The sequence below is a fragment of the Papilio polytes genome, unplaced genomic scaffold (genome assembly GCF_000836215.1).
Source record: "Papilio polytes unplaced genomic scaffold, Ppol_1.0 DF824325.1, whole genome shotgun sequence".
Classification (NCBI taxonomy): Eukaryota; Metazoa; Arthropoda; class Insecta; order Lepidoptera; family Papilionidae; genus Papilio; species Papilio polytes.
This window is the reverse complement of record NW_013524879.1, coordinates 1,226,054-1,245,022: the sequence shown is the minus strand read 5'-3', so window position 1 is coordinate 1,245,022 and position 18,969 is coordinate 1,226,054. Positions and strand designations below refer to the sequence as shown.

Genomic DNA, 18,969 nt, shown 5'->3' with positions numbered 1-18,969 from the left:
TTATAACAATCCATCCAAACTTTCAAATGTAAACATTACAAGCATTCGCCCGCGACTCGTCCGCGCGGAATTAAAAAAATAAAAACAGAAGTCGCCTATGTGTTCTTCCAGAATCCTCCATATTTATGCCAAATTTCATTGAGATCCGTTCAGCAGTTAAGGCTACAAACTCTAAACAAATATCCATCCATTTATAATATTAAAAGATAGTGAGAAGCAACATCAAATAGGTACAAATACCACATCTTAAATCCTATCCATTCATAGAGATCGGTGAGGTGTAACAAATTGACATTGTCTATGGTTTGGTACGATTATAGAGTCATTTATCAGTCTCGCTTAAGGCGGCACGTGGCGCGCACGTGTTCCCGCTATCTGTTTGCGCAGCAATTCATGCTGCAAATTAAATTTTATGCTATTGCTAAGTGGAAAATTTGAAATGTAGAACATACGAGGCTTTTATTTGACGTTTGTTAACAACATTTCTTCAATTATCTATATCTATACTAATATTATAAAGAGGAAAGATTTGTATTTTTGGATTATTGTACATATTGAAATAACCCAAAAACTACTGGACCGATTTCAAAAATTCTTGCACCATTAAAAAGCTATATTATCAGTAAGTAATATAGGTTATATTTTTAATTTCACGCGGGCGAAGTCGCGTGCAACAGCTTGTCAGTTTGAAAATGTTCTTTGTGGTACAACTAATTATAAATTTAACATACACAGTCAAGACAAAGTTTTTATATTATTCAAGGTAGCTAGTTTAAATAATCATTTCCACTCTACCCCTAAGATATCTCGTCCTACAGTAGTACTTAAGCACGCGTCAATATTTTGTGACCATTAAAAACATTAGCCGCACGCGTCACACGTCCTTCTCCCACGACAGTCAACATTCAAGTGTTTATTTTGAATAATGTCTAGTTAATGTCGAACTACCCTCGATATAAACAAACATTTCTAGTTTCAAAATAACACAATTGATTTGTTCTTAGCAGTATGAAATACATAGTTTTTTTTTCTATTTTCTTTATAGATAAAAATATATCTGAAATAGTTTTTTTTCAGCCAGTGACCAAATTATATTAATTTGGTAAAACAAAACGGCAGCGAAATTTTATTGAGGGTTGTATTACCCTCAGGGTGCACTCACAAAAAGATAACAAACAGTAAAACAGCTTCGCAAACATGAGTGTTGACTTAACAATTAACGGGCAAAGTGTAACACTTCCTATAGAAGTTAGGGGGTGAAAAAATATTCGGCAAAATATCAATTAAAATTCTACATATTTGTGTTGTTTTTAACAAGTAAAATAATGTAGAATTTTGTCAACAAAGAACATGTCTGATGCCACCAAGAATTTTTCATGAAAAAAACACCCCAAGACTGTGAAATTTAACGTGTTAAAACGGCTATAGATTTTTTTTTTGTAATACCAAACCATACTTTTACTTATTTTATATAGTTAATACTTATTACAGACTCGAACAGCGCATTAGTAAACCCCAAATAACCTTATTCTTTCCAGAAGACATCTTTAGAAGATTTCCCCCCGATACCGAAAATAAAAAATAGCGCATAAACTAGTTTTGTAAACCTCCATTCAGATGGTCATATACTACAACTTGTTTAAAATCAGACAGTCAAACAAATGCAAGTATAAATCGACACTGACCTTTATAAATGGACAGGAGAAATCTTTATTGCTTATTTGATTTCGCTATTTTATCTGTAAAAATTCATACCTACCCTTATGCCCTTATAATGAAATCAAATCAAATTGTTTTCGTTACATTTGGTTGGTGACATCAAATTGCCAACCCCACGCGAGCCTCGGGCGTGTGCCCATTGCATAAACAAACATGGTAGAGGGTGTGAATTTTCGCACACCAATTTGAGGGGCGCTCAAGATCTGAGAAAACAGTGTTTAAAACACTTGCGGCTATATTGATGCTGTATTAGATTTTTTAAGCAGAATAAAGTTAGTTACCCCAACTCCGAACGCGTGGGATTTAAAAAACAAAAGAAAGCAGACTACACTGCGATGTATCACACTACACTGTGATAAGCACATGCAAGAAGTTATAAAAACATTATTATTTTGTTTATATTTGTGTAATTTTTAGTTGCAAATCACAAAATTCAAATGCACAAATGACAACGAAGGTCGTTTGCCATTGGATAATAATTACCGTTACCAGCAATCTTGCTTCCTTGATGTTGGCAGCTTGCAGTTTTTGTCCCTTACCCTTATGATGGTTTTTACAAATTATTTACTCCCTAAGTTTAATAACGTGACAATATATAGCCTAAAGTATGTTGCAGGTGTAGGGATTTTTATTAAAGAAAGAATTATTTAAAAATACGCTGTAATTGCTGACATCTTAGGCAACGAAGAAGTGTGTGTTTACGCTTTATTGTAATAGTATAGATTATAGATAGATTGATTATTTTTTAGCTAAACGTAGTACAAATTTCCAATACACGGGCTTAAATAACAATAAGGGGAATGTCTAAAGAAAAATCTGATACCTCTTTTCCCCACCCTACTTCCACAATGTTGCCATCAACAAACACTTCCCCCAATGAATGCGAGATTTGAGAATACGTGTGAAAATTAACACTTGCTTTAGGGCACAGGATTGTGCTCGCTTGATTTAATAGTGTTTTGTTAACTGTATTTGCATAATTGAATGTTTTTCTAACTTAGCACCTACTTAGATGTGTTACAAAACAAAATCCTATCCGATGTTATCGATTGTCGTATTTTGTTCTTCTCCATAATTTGTTTCTTTCTTGTTTTCTAGATTTCTTAAAATATAACCAATGTTACTAGTACTGTAAATTCAAATTTTAGATGGATGGATGTTTGTTAGAGTCTGTAGTAAACTGTTGTACAGATCTCGATGAAATATGGAATAGATGTAAATAATAGTCTGGAACAACACATAGTATGCTCAAAGAAACATAAGTATCTAAAATCTATAAGAATAAAAGAGTTGATAATAACCAATACCCTAATGGTTTGGGGTACGGACTACCGATCTTGTAGTCGAGGGTTCGAATCCCGTCATTCGACTGTCGTGAACCATCCTAGCACAAGACTAAAACTTAGTTGGAACGGTTAAAGGAAATATTAGTAAATTAATCAAAATCTACCAATATTTAAAAAAAATGTTTTGGTAAAAATTTTTGTCTATGGTTACGGTTATATTATAGTAATCACAGCCGTAATGGGGGATGAATGGAGCGTGGGCATTGAGGTGTTAATGGGAAAATTACAATAAAAATGCTACATTTCTCTTACAAAGTGCCTAAAACGATGCGTAACATTTTCTTCTTAGTATCTACCGAATAACCAACTAGCTGTTGCTTGCGACTTCGTTCGTGTTGAAAAAAATGTAAAAATGTCACCTATGTTACTCAATTATAACAGAGCTTTTTAATAGTGAAGGAATCATTGAAATCGGTTTAGTAGTTTTTGAGTTATTTTTAATAATTCAAGTCCCTTTCCTTTACCACCCTTTTCTTATTAGAGGATGGGAAGGGGAAGTGGATTTGACGATGGAGGAGATGCATAGGAAGAGGAAATATCGTCTATGTGCATCTCCTTCTTCGTCGGATAGGGGTAGGCAACGCATCTGCAATTGCAGATGTCTATGGGCAGCGGTCGATTCGCCATTTTGTTATAAAAAAAATTATGTTAAAAAAAAATAATAATAATATAACATAATTTTTTTTATATTTATATATATATATATATATATATATATATATATTTCAATACCTACAACAATCCAAATATTTCTTGTTTATAATATAAATATAGATAAGCTGGTGTTGCTATTAACAAGCTTCCAGTTGCCAGCTAATCATCTAAATTTTATTAATTAGTCGCATTTTAATCGGTTTTTAAACCCAACCAGCTGATGCTATAATCCCAATACGGGATAGAATGAAAAAAAGCTAATTAACACGCTATTTTTCTTTATTTAATGCGGATTATTGGATTATATGCTATTTTCTGTAGTAACGGTTATTTTAATCGTTATAACGGTTGTTAGCGTGTTATCAATGTAAAGAAAAAATGAGTAGGATGCTTTTATCTTTGATGCTACTGGGTTATTTTTAATACCGAATTATTGGATTTAATACGTAGCTTACGTCCACGACTCCTTCATTATCACCCTCCTTATTGTATTCCCGTAGGGTCGGCACAACAGTTTTTGTCCTCCAAATAACTCTATCATACGTCATCTCAGTCATCACTCCCTTTTTGATTATGTCACCTTGCACGCAAACTATCTCTTTCAATTTTGAATTCAATGAATATTTGATTGTAAGATTATTTTAAATCTTTAAAATTATTGTCAATATTAATATTACAAACAGGAACTTTTTGTATTTTCGTATTTTAAATAAAAAAATAAAATAATGTTTAATCCTTGTCAACACTACAATTATGAAAAAAAAAATATTAAACACAAAATAATGAGAAAAATAACTAATGAAATGAAAAAAAAAGAAAAAGAAATATTTAAAATTAGCGTTGCAATGCTGACCGGATCGGGCCCGCGCTCAGCTATAAATGCTGGATGCTCCTATTGGAGTACCAACGCTGATCTTCCGCGAGAACCCTTGGGATCATCCACACGTCAGTAGTAGCAGTGGATAGGTATGTATCACATACACATGAGTAAAAATAAAATAAAAGAAAAAATTCGTACATAAACGTATTTTTACGTATTTTTGTACGTATTGGAATAACTCAAAAACTACTCGGTCGATTTCAAAAATTCTTTCATCATTAGAACGATAATTTTTCTTTGAGTATACAGGATTTGTTATTTATTTTTAATTTCACGAGGGCGAAGACAGCAACAGCCAGCCCTAGTACAATGCTTAAATATCATGTATCGTTTTAAACTTTTAAATATCACTGATAACGATTTAAAAAAAAATTAGAAAAGTAGCAAAATATTCTCAACTAGCTTTCGCCCGCGATTCCGTTGGCGCGGAATTAAAAAAAACTAATGCAAGTAGCCTATGTGTTCTTACAGACTATCGAAATCCGTTCAGCCGTTTAGGCTACAAACTCTAACAAACATCCATCTAAACTTTCGCATTTATAATATTAGTATGATAGAATGACATCCGATAAGGACTGACGACGACATAACCACTGCATTAAAGCTATCAAGGAAAAAAAAACAAACACGGCAAGATGGCGGCACCTCAAAGCACGCCGACGGTAGCCGCTCTCTGTTGGAATTTATAAATGATAAATTTAATATAATTTATGAAGGCTTCGGATCGAATTAGAGATGTTACAACGGTATTTTATTACGCTGACAAAGATTTACGTGTTAAAGTTTGTATACTTATTACTGGAAAGTTTTTTCAAGAACATGCATACTTTGACTAAAACTATCGCACTGTTGTGCGATTGTCGATTGTTTCGCAATTCAACTGTTTAGTTGCACAAGTAAAAATCGAGTAGCGCACCTCCATATAAGCTAATAGGAATCAAAGCAAGACTAAACAGTTGTGCGATGTTTTAGTTTCACGTGAGCGCACGCTCTTACTCAGTCTCTTAAGTCTTGAGATGTCACTTAGTTTCGATTTCTCGTAATATAATTACGGATTTTAATTTTATTAAAAGACTAGCTGTTCCCATGCGGCGTCATCCGTATGAAATTGTATTTTTTTATTGTCTACATTTGTCAAATTATCAATAGCAAATGTCAAACTGACATGATATGATAACAAACTTTAGCAATCTTGCTTCCTTGATGTTGGCAGCAACTTATGGTCTCTTTCCCACATTAGGGTTTTTATCTAAAATATTGACCCCCTAAGTTTAATGGCGTGAAATTATATAGCCTAAAGCGTGACGTAAGTGTAGGGCTTTTTATTAAAAAAAAAGAATAATTCAAATATAATTTGTTATTGCTGAGATCTTACGCGACAAAGTGTGTGTTTACGCTTTATTATAATAGTACAGATAACGAGTGTGGCAGTGATGCATACTCGTATTTATAAGCAAAATTATGTTGGATATTAAAATGACATTTACCTTGTGTAATTTATTTAAGCAATTTTTTACTGCATTAATACTTCGATTTCAATTTATTCGACACCATATAATTAAAAATATACAAATATATCGTAAAACATCCTTTATATTGGTTTAAATAATCCTTAAAGTTGCGGTAAGTTAAATAAATCAATACATCCTTGAATGAGTTTGCATTAAAAATTATTTACTAGTAAAATGTTTGCATGTTTGTTACCTCTTAACTCCGTAAATACTGAAATGATTTGAATAAAATTTCACCCAGGAAACGGACATAACCTGGATAGAGTCATAGGCTATTTTTTATCACCGAAAAATACATTCACGTGTAATAATTAGTTTTTTTTTTATTTAATTCCACGTTGACGGAGTCCTGGTTATAAGCTTGTCTATACAGATTGAAGTATCTGTATAGAATATCGAATGAAAAATTCTATTAGCAAATTTGATGACAAAAAATGCATTCAAAAATGTCTGTCTGCCTGTCTGTATGGCTGCAAGACGTGTTTGTTTCGGATAAACTTTATTATCATAAATGTGAAAGTTTAGATGGATGGATGGATGGATGTTTGTTAGATTTTGTAGCCTAAACGACTGAAAGGATCTCGTTTAAATTTGTCTTAGATGTAGATAGTTTCTAACTCAAAGGCTACACACATTTGTTTTTATAATTCAACGCGGACGGAGTCCCGGGCGATAGCTAGTTTTTATAATAAAATCAATATTGTGGTAAATCAGCTCTGTATAAATCTCAATTGTCAACCGCGTAAAATATGATAGATAATTCGTGCCGGACGCCGCAGCCATGATTTCACGGCGACGGTATCTCGCTGCACTTTTTTTTATTAAATCTGATTCATTACTTATGATATATCTTAAGTTATTTGAGTAAGTCTTATTATGAACTAGAAGATCTTGTATCAGCATCTCCCTTTTTATCTTACTTCCGTATTTTCTTCCCGTTTTCGTCCTTTGATGTTTCCTTTTTTATAAGAAAAGGCAAACGAGCGGGGAGAACACCGAGGTGGTCAACGCCCATGGACTTGCAACACCAGAGGAACTACTGAGGAAATTATAGGCTCGCTTCTTTAAGAACCCTAAGTCGTATTTTGGAAATACCGCCGAGGACAGAACGTTCTACAACGTGGCTATACGAGACAGAAAGTTCCACGAAAACTGCACGGTTGTGGAATGCCAGCCATCGAGATGGTGAGTATTTAGTCGTCTCAGTTGTCAAAGAATTCTTGATGTCACCTTTCACGCAATCTATCTCTTTCTAGGTCCACCTCGAATGGTGACCACACTTATATGATCTCATAAGAATAAGTAAGTGTACCAGTATTTGACAGTTTACTGTAAAAAGCCCAATTTTCTTGTTCACTTTTTTGCAATGAAATTTTTATAACCTTTTTAATGTCCTTAAAAATATAAAACTATCAATTATAGGCTCTCTTACCTTAGTTCTACAATAAAATAAAGTATTTTTTCATTTTAATTTCCAAGAATCTATTTAGTTTGAAATAACGAATTCTCGGAATTAATAAAAGGAGTTGATAATTGTTTTAATTCGAAAAAACTTCGACGTTTAAAAGTTACTCCAATAAAAATATTGGCTGGCTTCAATTATTTAATTTAGAGAAATTTGTTGGGCAACGTACTTAATTCTTTTGTTTTTGATAGGATTCTAAGATCTATAAAATATATAGACTTTTATGATTACCGCAATTCTATACTTCTTAATTGGGTCGATGTGGAAATTGTTTTAATTACTTGGGATGAAATTTCTTTGACTAAAACTGTAACTAACCTCTAAAAGTTTTTTTGAGACTACGGATTTGGGGAGTTTACATTGACGATGTCTAAGATTATAAATGCGAAAGATTAGATGGACGTTTTTAAGGTTTTTTTTTTGTATCATAAGGTGGCAAACGAGCAAGCGACCACCTAAACCCGGCAAAATGGCGAAGCGACCGCTGCCCATTGACATCCGCATTTGCAGTTGCCTTGCCTACCTTAAATCGATGGAAAAGGAGACGCACATAAAGAGGATATTTCCCCTTTTTATGCGTCTCCTCCACCGTCAAATCCATTTTCTCATCCAATTCCTGCCTTATATGAAGAGGGTAGAACGGGAAAGGGACTAAAATTGGGCCTCCCGCACCACACTTATCAGACAAAACGCGGAATTGTATCCACTTCACGTCTGTCTTCTGTGTGGTCGTGGTATTGTATCGGGCGAGCCGACCCATTCGTGCAAAGATGTGAAAGCGGGCTCTACCACTGTAAATGTTATCATTTTTATTGTATTTTTAAAAAAAACGTACCGATACAGCATACATACATATTGTAAGGGCAATCCCTGTAAGGTTTCTGTTTCCGTTTGACACAATGACCCATATATTGATTCTGTAACTTAACACTTAGATATCAAGTGTGTAACCACCCTTAACGTGCTTGATTTTATATGATACTAGCTGTTGCTCGCGACTTTCCACGGGAAATATAAAAATATATCTTCTACATTTATACCAGATTTCATCGAGATCCGTTCAGCCGTTTAGGCTACAAACTCTTAACAAACATCCATTCATCCATCCATCTAAACTTTCGCATTTATAATATTAGTAAGATTAGAATTAATTAGAATCTAGAAATCTATTCTGTCAAATCGACGTTTTACTAAATAAAGTTAGCGAACAAAATAATTAATTTTCAAGAATTCTATTTGCTTTTGAAGTATTTGAAAGTGTTTCCTCAATTACTTATAAAACATTAAGATAATTGAAATTTTGTTTTCTCTTATATTTCCAACATTCTTATTCTGATTGCGACAAAAATGAAAATGGAGATAAAAATGATCAATTAATTATGCTGCGAAAAAGATTAAAAAAGCTACTGGCCGTATAAAATTCTAAGGGACGCCACTAAAAAGGAAATATACAATGAAAAAAATAAATTTCAAAAAAAGAACGCCCAGCTGCCAGCGTTACGCCGCATAGCGTCTATTGTGCGAATGGGACAGCGGTATTCCGAGTGAACTGAGAGTGAAAGAGAGATGTATACGGATTAAAGGGAACTCGGTAGAGGATTAATTTTATTCCCGCATTAAATGTGTATTGGGCTTTAAATCTAATAGGTCGCGAGCCGTTAATTTTGTTTACTGATTTACAAGAGTTTTATTAATACTGAGTTTACAAGAATGTTGGTTTTCCGAAGACCGGTAGCTGGAGATTTATAAGAAATCATTCAACCGGATACAGATTAAAAACGAGTTGCAACTAAACATAGAGGATAGAGTTGCGTATAAAAGAACTTTCAAACTAAAATTAAAAAAGTCTGGGCATATTTGAATCGTATCTATTCTATGACGAAGCGTTTTTTTTTAAAACAATTTTAAATGCTATATTGAAAAATGTAACGTTTTGGAGATATAATTGAAGCGAAAAACGTCCTTTTTATTTTTAAAAATATATGGCTACCTGAAGTTTGTTAAAAAAATTGCAACTTTTTTCGCTCAACCCCTTTAGGGATTAAAGTCCCGATGTTTTTTTTACTCTATGCCGTGTAAATTATCATTTACTTCGTTTTCATCATGACCAACCATGTGTGAGTTTTCATGAATGAGCATAACCTCTCTCTTTCGTTTTGTGTGTTAAGAAGTGAGATAGATATATCTTTTACAGATATATTTACAAGGTACTAATTGTGATGTGATGTAGTATTTTATGAGTAGATCTGATCGAATTAAATTACCTCTACGACGTCATCAAAACATTGCTTTCCTTTTTGTAATAACTCAAGTCTCCTATTCATGTTTACGTAATACTAGCTGTTGCTCGCGACTTCGTCCACGTGACATTTAATAATATAACTAATGTCTCTCAGCGATAACGTAGTTTTTTAATGGTGAAAGTTTTCTTGAAATGAACAATGAACAAAAATACAAATCTTTCTCTTTATAATATAAGTATAGAGAAACAATATTTAACTTAAGTTTTTCTAAGCCACTGCAGAATTAATGACAGATTGATATACACGAAGTATTCTGGTCAAGCAGGGAAAGGTTTGTGTTAGAAAATTTAAAAAACAAACAATTTTTTTATCAGATACAAAGAGAATGCTTGCACTATGACATTTTACTCAGTACACACGTTTACCAGAAACGCCATAAGCGACGAATTAAAAACAAAACTCGTAATAAATATAGCCTATGTTACTTAGCGATTATGTAGCTTTCTAATAGTGAAAGATATTTTAAAATCTGTCCAGTAGTTATTAAGTTTATGTGTTACATAAAAAAAATGTTTTTTTATAAGTAAAGATTTTGACTAGCATTACAATCCGTATCGGGTTCATTTAGTAAAAAATCCATTATACATATTCAAATCGACTATTCGTGTGGTCTATAGAGTTCTGAAGGCTCTAAGAAACGGGGGAGGCCTAATCCGTACTCTTCGGTTCCCCTTTGAGGGCCCACGGATTTGTGTACAACCCACAAAGTTTCCCTTTTTAACTGGTCGCCTTTTTAGTTGCCTTGAGGGTGACCGAGGACAAGAATATTGTATATTTTTATTTTACATTATAGTAAAACATTTTCGTATAATCTAACTATTATAAATGCAAAAGTTTAAATGGATGGATGTTTGTTAGAGTTTGTAGCCTAAACGGATGAATGTCGATGAAATTTAGTTGTAGAGGATAGTATGGAAGAACACTACTACTTACTTTTGTTTTTCAATTCCACGCGGATGGAGTCGCGGGTGAAAGTTAGTTTTTACATTAATCTGTATTCTGATATTGTAAGTTAAATTACAATATCTTTTTTTAAAGACTTAATACACCATATTGTTAATTTTAGTCCCTAAGCGACTTACCACGTACAATATCATAAAAATTTGTACAACTATGCGTTGTCGACATTACTGTTAAGATTGTCGTAAAAGAATTCGTTTCGGTATACAAGATGGCGGAGAAAATTTTGTCGACATACGACTTGCGTCGACGACTGCACCTTTATACGGATCGCTCTACGCGATATTGACGACGCAAGTATACGACATTAGATTCACACACGTTGCTTTGTGTACGATAAGGTTTACTGTGAATTTCCACTGTCAGAATTACGGCAGTGGAATATACTTTTATTAGTAAAATTAATTACATTTCAAATATAAATAGGACCAATTACTACGTTTATATTGAATGGAAATACGGGAATTTATTTTAATTTCATAATAAATTTACCAGAACCGATGTTATTTAAAACTGTGATCTACATATAAATAATTAAAATGACATTTGACTGTTAAATTACAAAATAAAATCTTATCTTGAATACTACAAATGTAACATCAAAATTCCAACCAGACACTAATTAAAGCAACTAACAAGCGACTTCCGTTTCCCCACATTTCGGGAGTACCGGGGTAGTGGCAACACTGGGGCCGCGGGGTGGGGATAAGCCGCTTATAAGGGGGACGCGCGGCCTGTTTTGATTATTTCGAAGGATGTCTTCTTGCGACGTAAATTATGCATCGCTCCTATTCTCTCCGCTGTGCCTTAGAACTGGTTCGTAAATAATTTAGATTGGAAACGTTCTGTTTTGGGAGTTTTATGTTTTTGGTTGAATTATAAATTACATTGAAATTTGATATCTATCTATATGTGTGGGTAGTTGAAACATGCAGTAAGTTTATAAATATTTCAAAATAATTCTACTAAGAATTTTTTTTCGGTTGTGGAAAGGATTTATTCAGTATGTAGTGTTACGGGGGGAACCAACGATCCGCCTGATGCAAGTTACACCGCGTAACATCATACAACGTAACGTCCGTTAGTATATTTTGCCCAATATGCAATTAAATGATTTTAGTAAAATTTAAACACAAAATTTCACAAATATAAACAAAATATTAGAACAGTATATGGCAATAAAGAAAAGGAAATTGTAACATTGCCGACTCGAGTCTCGAGTTGTCTTCGGAATTATTTTAATAAGAATTTTAATGAGAATTCGTAATATCTACTGAAAATAATTTCGTAAGAACTCTGTCAAATATACCCGTGAGATATTCAATTTACTTAAATGTCGAGAGTTTATTATTTTTCTACATTTTTGTGTCTTAGATAATATTGTTTTTAACATAATTTCTTGCTATTTACTAGCAACAAATTACTGTCAGTTTTTTTTTGTTATATGTGTATAAAATTAAAACTAACCTTGTGGGAATCCAACTGCCTCCAATCCGTGATGCGTCAAACCGAACGGACCCAATCCACCCAAAGGCCCTGGTCCCATGCCCATGTGATGGGCACTAGAATGATGGGCATAAGGGTTTTGAGCCAACGGCGAAGGCTGCTTTAGATAATGGAAGTAATGATGCAATGGCGTTGTTGAATGGTGCGCCTGCGGTGCCGCCGGCCCAGTCGCCGTCGGTCCCGTAGCAGACGCCGAATTCGTCAACAGCGCCATGTTGCTTTTTGTTTTTTTTTTATCCGAAAGGCAAAAGTCACCGCGTCAGCCTCTTCCGCGTGTGTATTGACATTTTGGCTGTTGGTTTGTCTTTTTTAATCTGTAATCGGCAGTTGGGGTGACATTTTTGTGGTTATCTGAAACAAAAGGTTTTTTTTGTTAATCTTTGAATGAATTACCTGTTCTATTAGGTAGCAAAATATTTGTCATTTGTTACAAGTTATAAATCGATGGCTCGTAAGTAGACAAGTCATAATTTTGCGATTTACGCCTTGTTTTTTTTTTAAATGATTATGATTGTTTGATAAAATTATTTTTAACATGATAGATATAATATCTGTGTAAATTTCAAAATAAAATTAGATTTAAGATGAGATTTTTATTGTCCATCATATGGTCCTTTTTTATGCGTCGTAATTAATTGCAAATGCATTTCAAACATACGATAGTGTACAAAGGAGCAGTCGAAAACATTTTAATTACATACATAACCTTCCAACAAAAATATTCCACACTAAAAATTCAACAAACTAGTTAAAATACATTGAACACTACCATTTTAAATTCAATAGACAAGAAAAATACACAAAAACATATTTAATTGTAATTAAACAAGTTCCGCTTCATAAAGTAACATTTTATCTTTCAATTAGACACACGTCAATTACAATTATAAATACTGTCAATTATGTTTTTTGCGTAGTTCACCTTTTTGGTGCACAATTGGCGTGTTATTGGGAGATTTTATGCTATGGCAATACAATGCGAGTCAAAAGCGCGGGAACGCCTCGTGATTTATTTGAATGGGCGCGAATTCGTCACGTATCCTACACATTCGGATATAGAAATGAATTAGGGTTCTGTATACACGTATTGAAAAGGTTCCAGGCATGTATGAATCTTACTAATCTTACTTATATGATAAATGTGAAAGTTTGGATAGATGTTTGTTAGAATTTGTAGCGTAAACAGCTGAACACATATCGATCGAATTCGGCATAGATGTAGAACATAATCTGGAAGAATAAGAACTCGCAGGCGAAAGGTAGTGTGTCTTAATTTCAAATTTTTAGAGTTTTTAGAGTCAAAGATATGTGTGAAGTTACCCCTTACTTATGTTATTTGAACAATCTGTATGAAGTTTTTGAGAATTATGATAGTTATTTTAATTTTATTTTAAGTAATACAAAACGCTGCAATTTAAAAATAAAAAAGAGACATCAAACTAGAGTTTGGTGGCGTTGAAGTTGTATTATTTTGTAACATTTTTTAAAGATATGCTATGTAAATTATGAGACAAATTAAATTGACATTGTAATATAAGGATAGCTTATGGTATAAAGTTATGTATTTTATTTGAAATATTTTATAATTCATTAATTTTAGCGATAATTTTGCAATTTTATGATGAAAACTTTCAAAAATGAAAATTGTTTTACGTAATTCTATGATGTAATAACTTTTGTTCTGTTTATTATTAGAAAGAAAAATTTAAATCGATATTCTAGAAGAATTTTCAATACAAAATAATTATTTTTATTTCTACGGAACCATGTCACATTCACGTGTTCTTTACTGTTTTTTTTTCCTTTTGTATTCGCAAAGGTACATGTAGGTACATGTTTACAGACATTTTGTCACGTTTGTTTTTTTTTCTTCCCTTACCTGAGATTCCTTTTGGCAAATTGACGGGACACGTTTTGTGCGTGAAGGTATATCCAACGATTTACAGAGGCATGATACGTAACTTGGTAATTTTTTTATATAAACTATAACAATTATTTAAATTAGACTGAACATTTCATTACAAAAAGACTGAAAGCATAGACAAATTGTATTTTTAGTTAAGTCTTATTGCTTCTACATTCCACACTTTTTTGCTTTTTATAAAAGAGGGCAAACAAGCGGCGGGAACACAGAGGTCAACGACGCCCATGGACATGCAACACCAGAGGAACTACAGACGCGTTGCCGGCCTTTGAGGAAATTGTAGTCTCGCTTCTTGAAGGACCATAAGTCGTGGTTTGGCAATACCGCCAGACCATTCCACAACGCGGCTAGGCTCCCACTAAAGAACTGTAGACCATTTCACTTATAGTAAGATGTCTCTTTGATTAAGTCTGCTACAAGTAATAAAAATTACGAACTTAAGGGACACTGTTGTTGAAAGGCACAAAATGCAGCCTAACGGATCTCTAAAAAGGAATTATTGGTAAAAACGGTCATCTAAAACATGAAGGAACGACTATGGTTAGGATAGAAGTTAGAGAAAACCGGTATTACTTTAAAAACTATCAAAACCTTTTATTTGTTTACAGTGAAAGTGAAAAAAAACAACTAATTTTTTTTTATACAAAATTGTCACTTTTACCTAATAGATATCGATTCTTAGAAGCTTTCTATAGCCCACCTTGATTTTGTCAACAGATTATCCCTAAACCGCACAGATAATATCTATCTTAAAAACTGTGTTATTCAATTTTAAACTGTATTACAAAGTGCTAAAGTCTAATATCCTATGCTGTTATAAAAATGAAGTAATTTATGTGTTAAATGAATTTGAACTTTAACTCAAAGGTGTAAAGACTAGTATAGAATGTGTTAGTTTTTTTTGCAAGGATTTTCGCTTGAGCGATATTTTAGCGGCAACTCCTTGGAAGGTGTTCAATTGTGTAAGGGTACAGCCACACTTGGGTTTTTCTTACGCAGAAGTGTGTACGCATCATTGAATCTTTTAAAGACTTTATGTAAGGTAAATGTTGAGTTTTTATAACCGTGTTAATTCAAATTGCCTGATATTTTCGTATACGTTTACGAATAATTATTTCATCTTTACATTACACAGTTTTATTTTTTAAAAATCTGTTAAACATATCTATCTGTACTATTATAATAAATCGTAAACACACACTTTGTTGCCTAAGATGTCAGCAATTACAGCATATTTTTGTATAATTCTTTTTTAAATAAAAATCCCTACACTTACGTCATGCTTTAGGCTATATATTTTCAGTATTAAACTTAGGGGGTAAATATTTTGGATAAAAACCCTAATGTGGGAAAGAGACCATAAGTTGCTGCCAACATCAAGAAAGAAAGATTGCCAAGTCTATTTGACATTTGCAATTGACAACTTGACACATGTAAACAATAAAATAATTTTATGCTGATAAAATCGCACGGGAACAGCTAGTATAATATAAAAATAAAAAGTTCAATGGTTTAAAATGCTGTTACAGGTTCAGCGATAATCATTTTTTTAAACGATTTTCTTGCGATTTCAGAAACTATAACATGTACACTACTGGTTTTCTATCTGAAAACCCGTGCACATCTTTGACTAAACTATCGCACAACTGTCTAGTCTCGCTTTGATTCCTATGAGTTTATATGGAGGTACACTATTCGATTTTTAGTTGTGCAACTAAACAGTGTGGCAATTACACTTAACCGGACATTGTGGCAATCAAGGGGGGAGGCCTACATTCAGCAGTGGACGACCTATGGCCGAAAATGATGATGAACTAAACAGTTGAATTGCGAAACAATCGACAATCGCACAACTGGTTTGAAATATTTTTGATGTTTTTTTACCAGTGAAAACACAAAAGTAATTGTTAAAATTATTTTCCATCTATCCCCTTACATATAGTGTCAATAAGAAATCTATTTGCCCAGCATCCAATAAACGCCCATAAATAATATCATCGCAAACAGCCGCCATATTGTGGTAAACAAACATTTCGCGCCCTTTCCATATTTGCGCAGTTGGCAGCACTGAACGTCACTAAACTGAACAAATGATTTATCGATTTATTTGTATTGATGTTTTATTTAGAAATAATAAGAATCATACTAATATTATAAATACAAAAGTTTAGATGGATGTTTGTTAGAGTTTGTAGCCTAAACGGGTGAACGAATTTCCATGAAATTTTGTAAAGATGTAGAGGATATTCTGGAAGAACACATAGCGTACTTACATTAGTTTTTTTTAATTCCACGCGGTTAGAGTTTCGGGCGAAAGCTTGTTACGCATATTTGGGTTGCTGAAGTTTCCGTTTATTTTATCACTAGATGTTACTTGCGACTTCGTCTGCGTTAAATTAAAAAAGTAGTAAAAACATAGCCTATGTTACTCAGTATTAACATTGTAGCTTTTTGGTGCAAGAATTATTGGAATCGGTCCACTTATTGAGTTGACTAAACTGCTGCACAGATCTCTATAAATTTTGGCATAGATGTAGAGGGTCTGGAAAAAAACATACGAGTAGACTATGTGCTTTGTTTTTTAAATTCAAGCGGCCAGTGTCGCGGGCGATAGTTAACTATAAAATGTAGTTTGCATTTACATTACCTGTTGATTTCGTATACTAACTATACAAGACCACTTAATTTTGAGCACAATTGCAAATTGCTTTTAATAAATTAGTGGCAGTTTACTATATAAATTATCAACAATTCGAAATAAACTAGTTATGGTCCAATTTTCTTCCAACATATAACAATGGTAGTTAACAAAAGGTGCCGACAGGCTTTGCGGTTCTACCCGCAAATGGATACTCGGAAATACGTTAAAAAAAAAAGTAACCGCCATAGAAACTTTAATGGTGTCCCCCGATGCGAGAAATTTGTCACAATAGTACACCCCTAGTTGACAATTATCACGCCCGAAATTAATTCTTTTGTCATAAAGCCCATATACTTGCGTATACGTAGTAAATATATATTATAATAGCTTATATGTATTTCACATTAGAAGTTTAATAAAATGGACGAAGTATAATTATAAAACTAGCCTATGCTCGCAACTTTGTCTGCGCGGAATTAAAAAAGAAAGTCGTCTGTTTTTAAGAATTACAAGTCCTTTATTCATACGTTTTCAATCATAATTTGGTCAAAAACCTTATTTATATTACCTGAATACAACCATAATATGCAATATAAAATGCACGGTTCCATTAAGGGTATTGAAAAAATCTTACAATTGTATCAAAGTTTGTATTTTTTCGAAGCAAGCGTAGAATAAACAGTAGCTATGTCTTGTTTGTTTTCGTAACTCGAATGCACCGAAAAAAAATAATTTGATATCGGACACGCATGTTTTGAACGCAGCCCCAAAATCGTGACGTATTGTTCCCGATGACAGTTCGCTAAACATTCCTACTCTATGGTCTGCATTTCAATGAACGCTTTTGAAATTGGAACGTCTCTATTTCGAAATTTGAAAATAGGACGGTTCACTTTCGTTTGTTGTAAAATGTTTAATGGTGAATTATATTTATTTTGTGCCAGTGATGGTATTGATATGATTTTTTTTCTTCATATGGATATTTTTTTATACTTCTTACAGTTATTATTTGGCATGTATTTTTAAATGGTTTTGGATATCTAAAAGCAGAAATGTACATTTATTTTATCTTAATTACAAACAGTATTCAAAGAAATAAATGATGAATACACGATAAGCGAAAAAAGCTGTTACATGATTTTTAATATATCTTAGAAAATTTCTTAAGCGATTTGTACATATTGTTTTCTTTGTATTAATTATAGTTTTCGTCCACAAATCCACGAGCCGTCAGCACATAATTAAAAACTTAGTAAAAAGCCTATGTGTTCTTCCAGACTAAGTTCTACACCTACGCCAAATTTCATTTTGACATCTGTATGTAGTAAACATCAGTATAATAGTAGGAAAGTCGTTCCAACATAAAAACCATAACAAAATCAATGAATGAAAAACACAATAAAGATTAAACCAAAAGCCCTAAATAGAAGACATTCCCTGAGGGCTAAGGGAAAACAATTAGAGGTCCGGGGGCGCAGTGGCTGACGGGATACTAAAAGCGAATCAGTTTGATTCCCAACGGGAGTAACCGGATACCCTCATTACTTGTGTAACTACGGAATAAATGATTTTACAGTACAAGTAATAAGATATTAGCGGGTAAGGTTAGCGCAAAACTCAATCAGTGAACCATTCTATACATTAAAACGAATCTGTTTTCTGTAGAGTTTACCAGCGAAGGATTTTAAAAAAGTAGCCTGTAATATACCCCTAAACATTATCTAGCTTTCCGTAAGTCTCGTAAAAATAAGCCCAACCGTTTCGTAGATTACTTGAAACACATACAAACTTGTGGACAGGCAAGCAAAATAAAAAAAACATGATTTTTCGTTATCAGCAAACGTAAATAACACTATGTTCTTTAAATCTATACCATTATATTGAGCGTAAACACACACTTCTTTGTTGCCTAAGATGTCAGCAATTACAGCATATTTTAAATAGTTCTTTTTTCAATAAAAATCCCTACACTTACCTCACGCTTTAGTCTATATATTTTCACGCCATTAAACTTAGGGGGTAAATATTTTGGATAAAAATTCTGATGTGGGAAAGACCAC

At 33.1% G+C, this 18,969-nt stretch overlaps 1 protein-coding gene across 2 annotated transcripts in view; it reads right to left on the bottom strand.

Annotated features, from left to right (window-relative positions):
• The window catches only part of LOC106100350 (homeotic protein ocelliless), a 46,921-nt gene that overhangs the window by 11,271 nt on the left and 16,681 nt on the right, over positions 1 to 18,969 (bottom strand). Inside the window, exons 1-2 of one of the 2 annotated variants that reach the window (XM_013279186.1) lie at positions 13,046 to 13,069; positions 12,306 to 12,695 (exon numbers count right to left, since the gene is read on the bottom strand). In XM_013279186.1, coding sequence (XP_013134640.1) covers positions 12,306 to 12,558 — 253 coding nt within the window. In that variant the 5' untranslated portion in view covers positions 12,559 to 12,695; positions 13,046 to 13,069. Of the gene's footprint in view, positions 1 to 12,305; positions 12,696 to 13,045; positions 13,070 to 18,969 lie in introns of those variants that run through there. The other variant, XM_013279179.1, reaches the window with a different exon arrangement.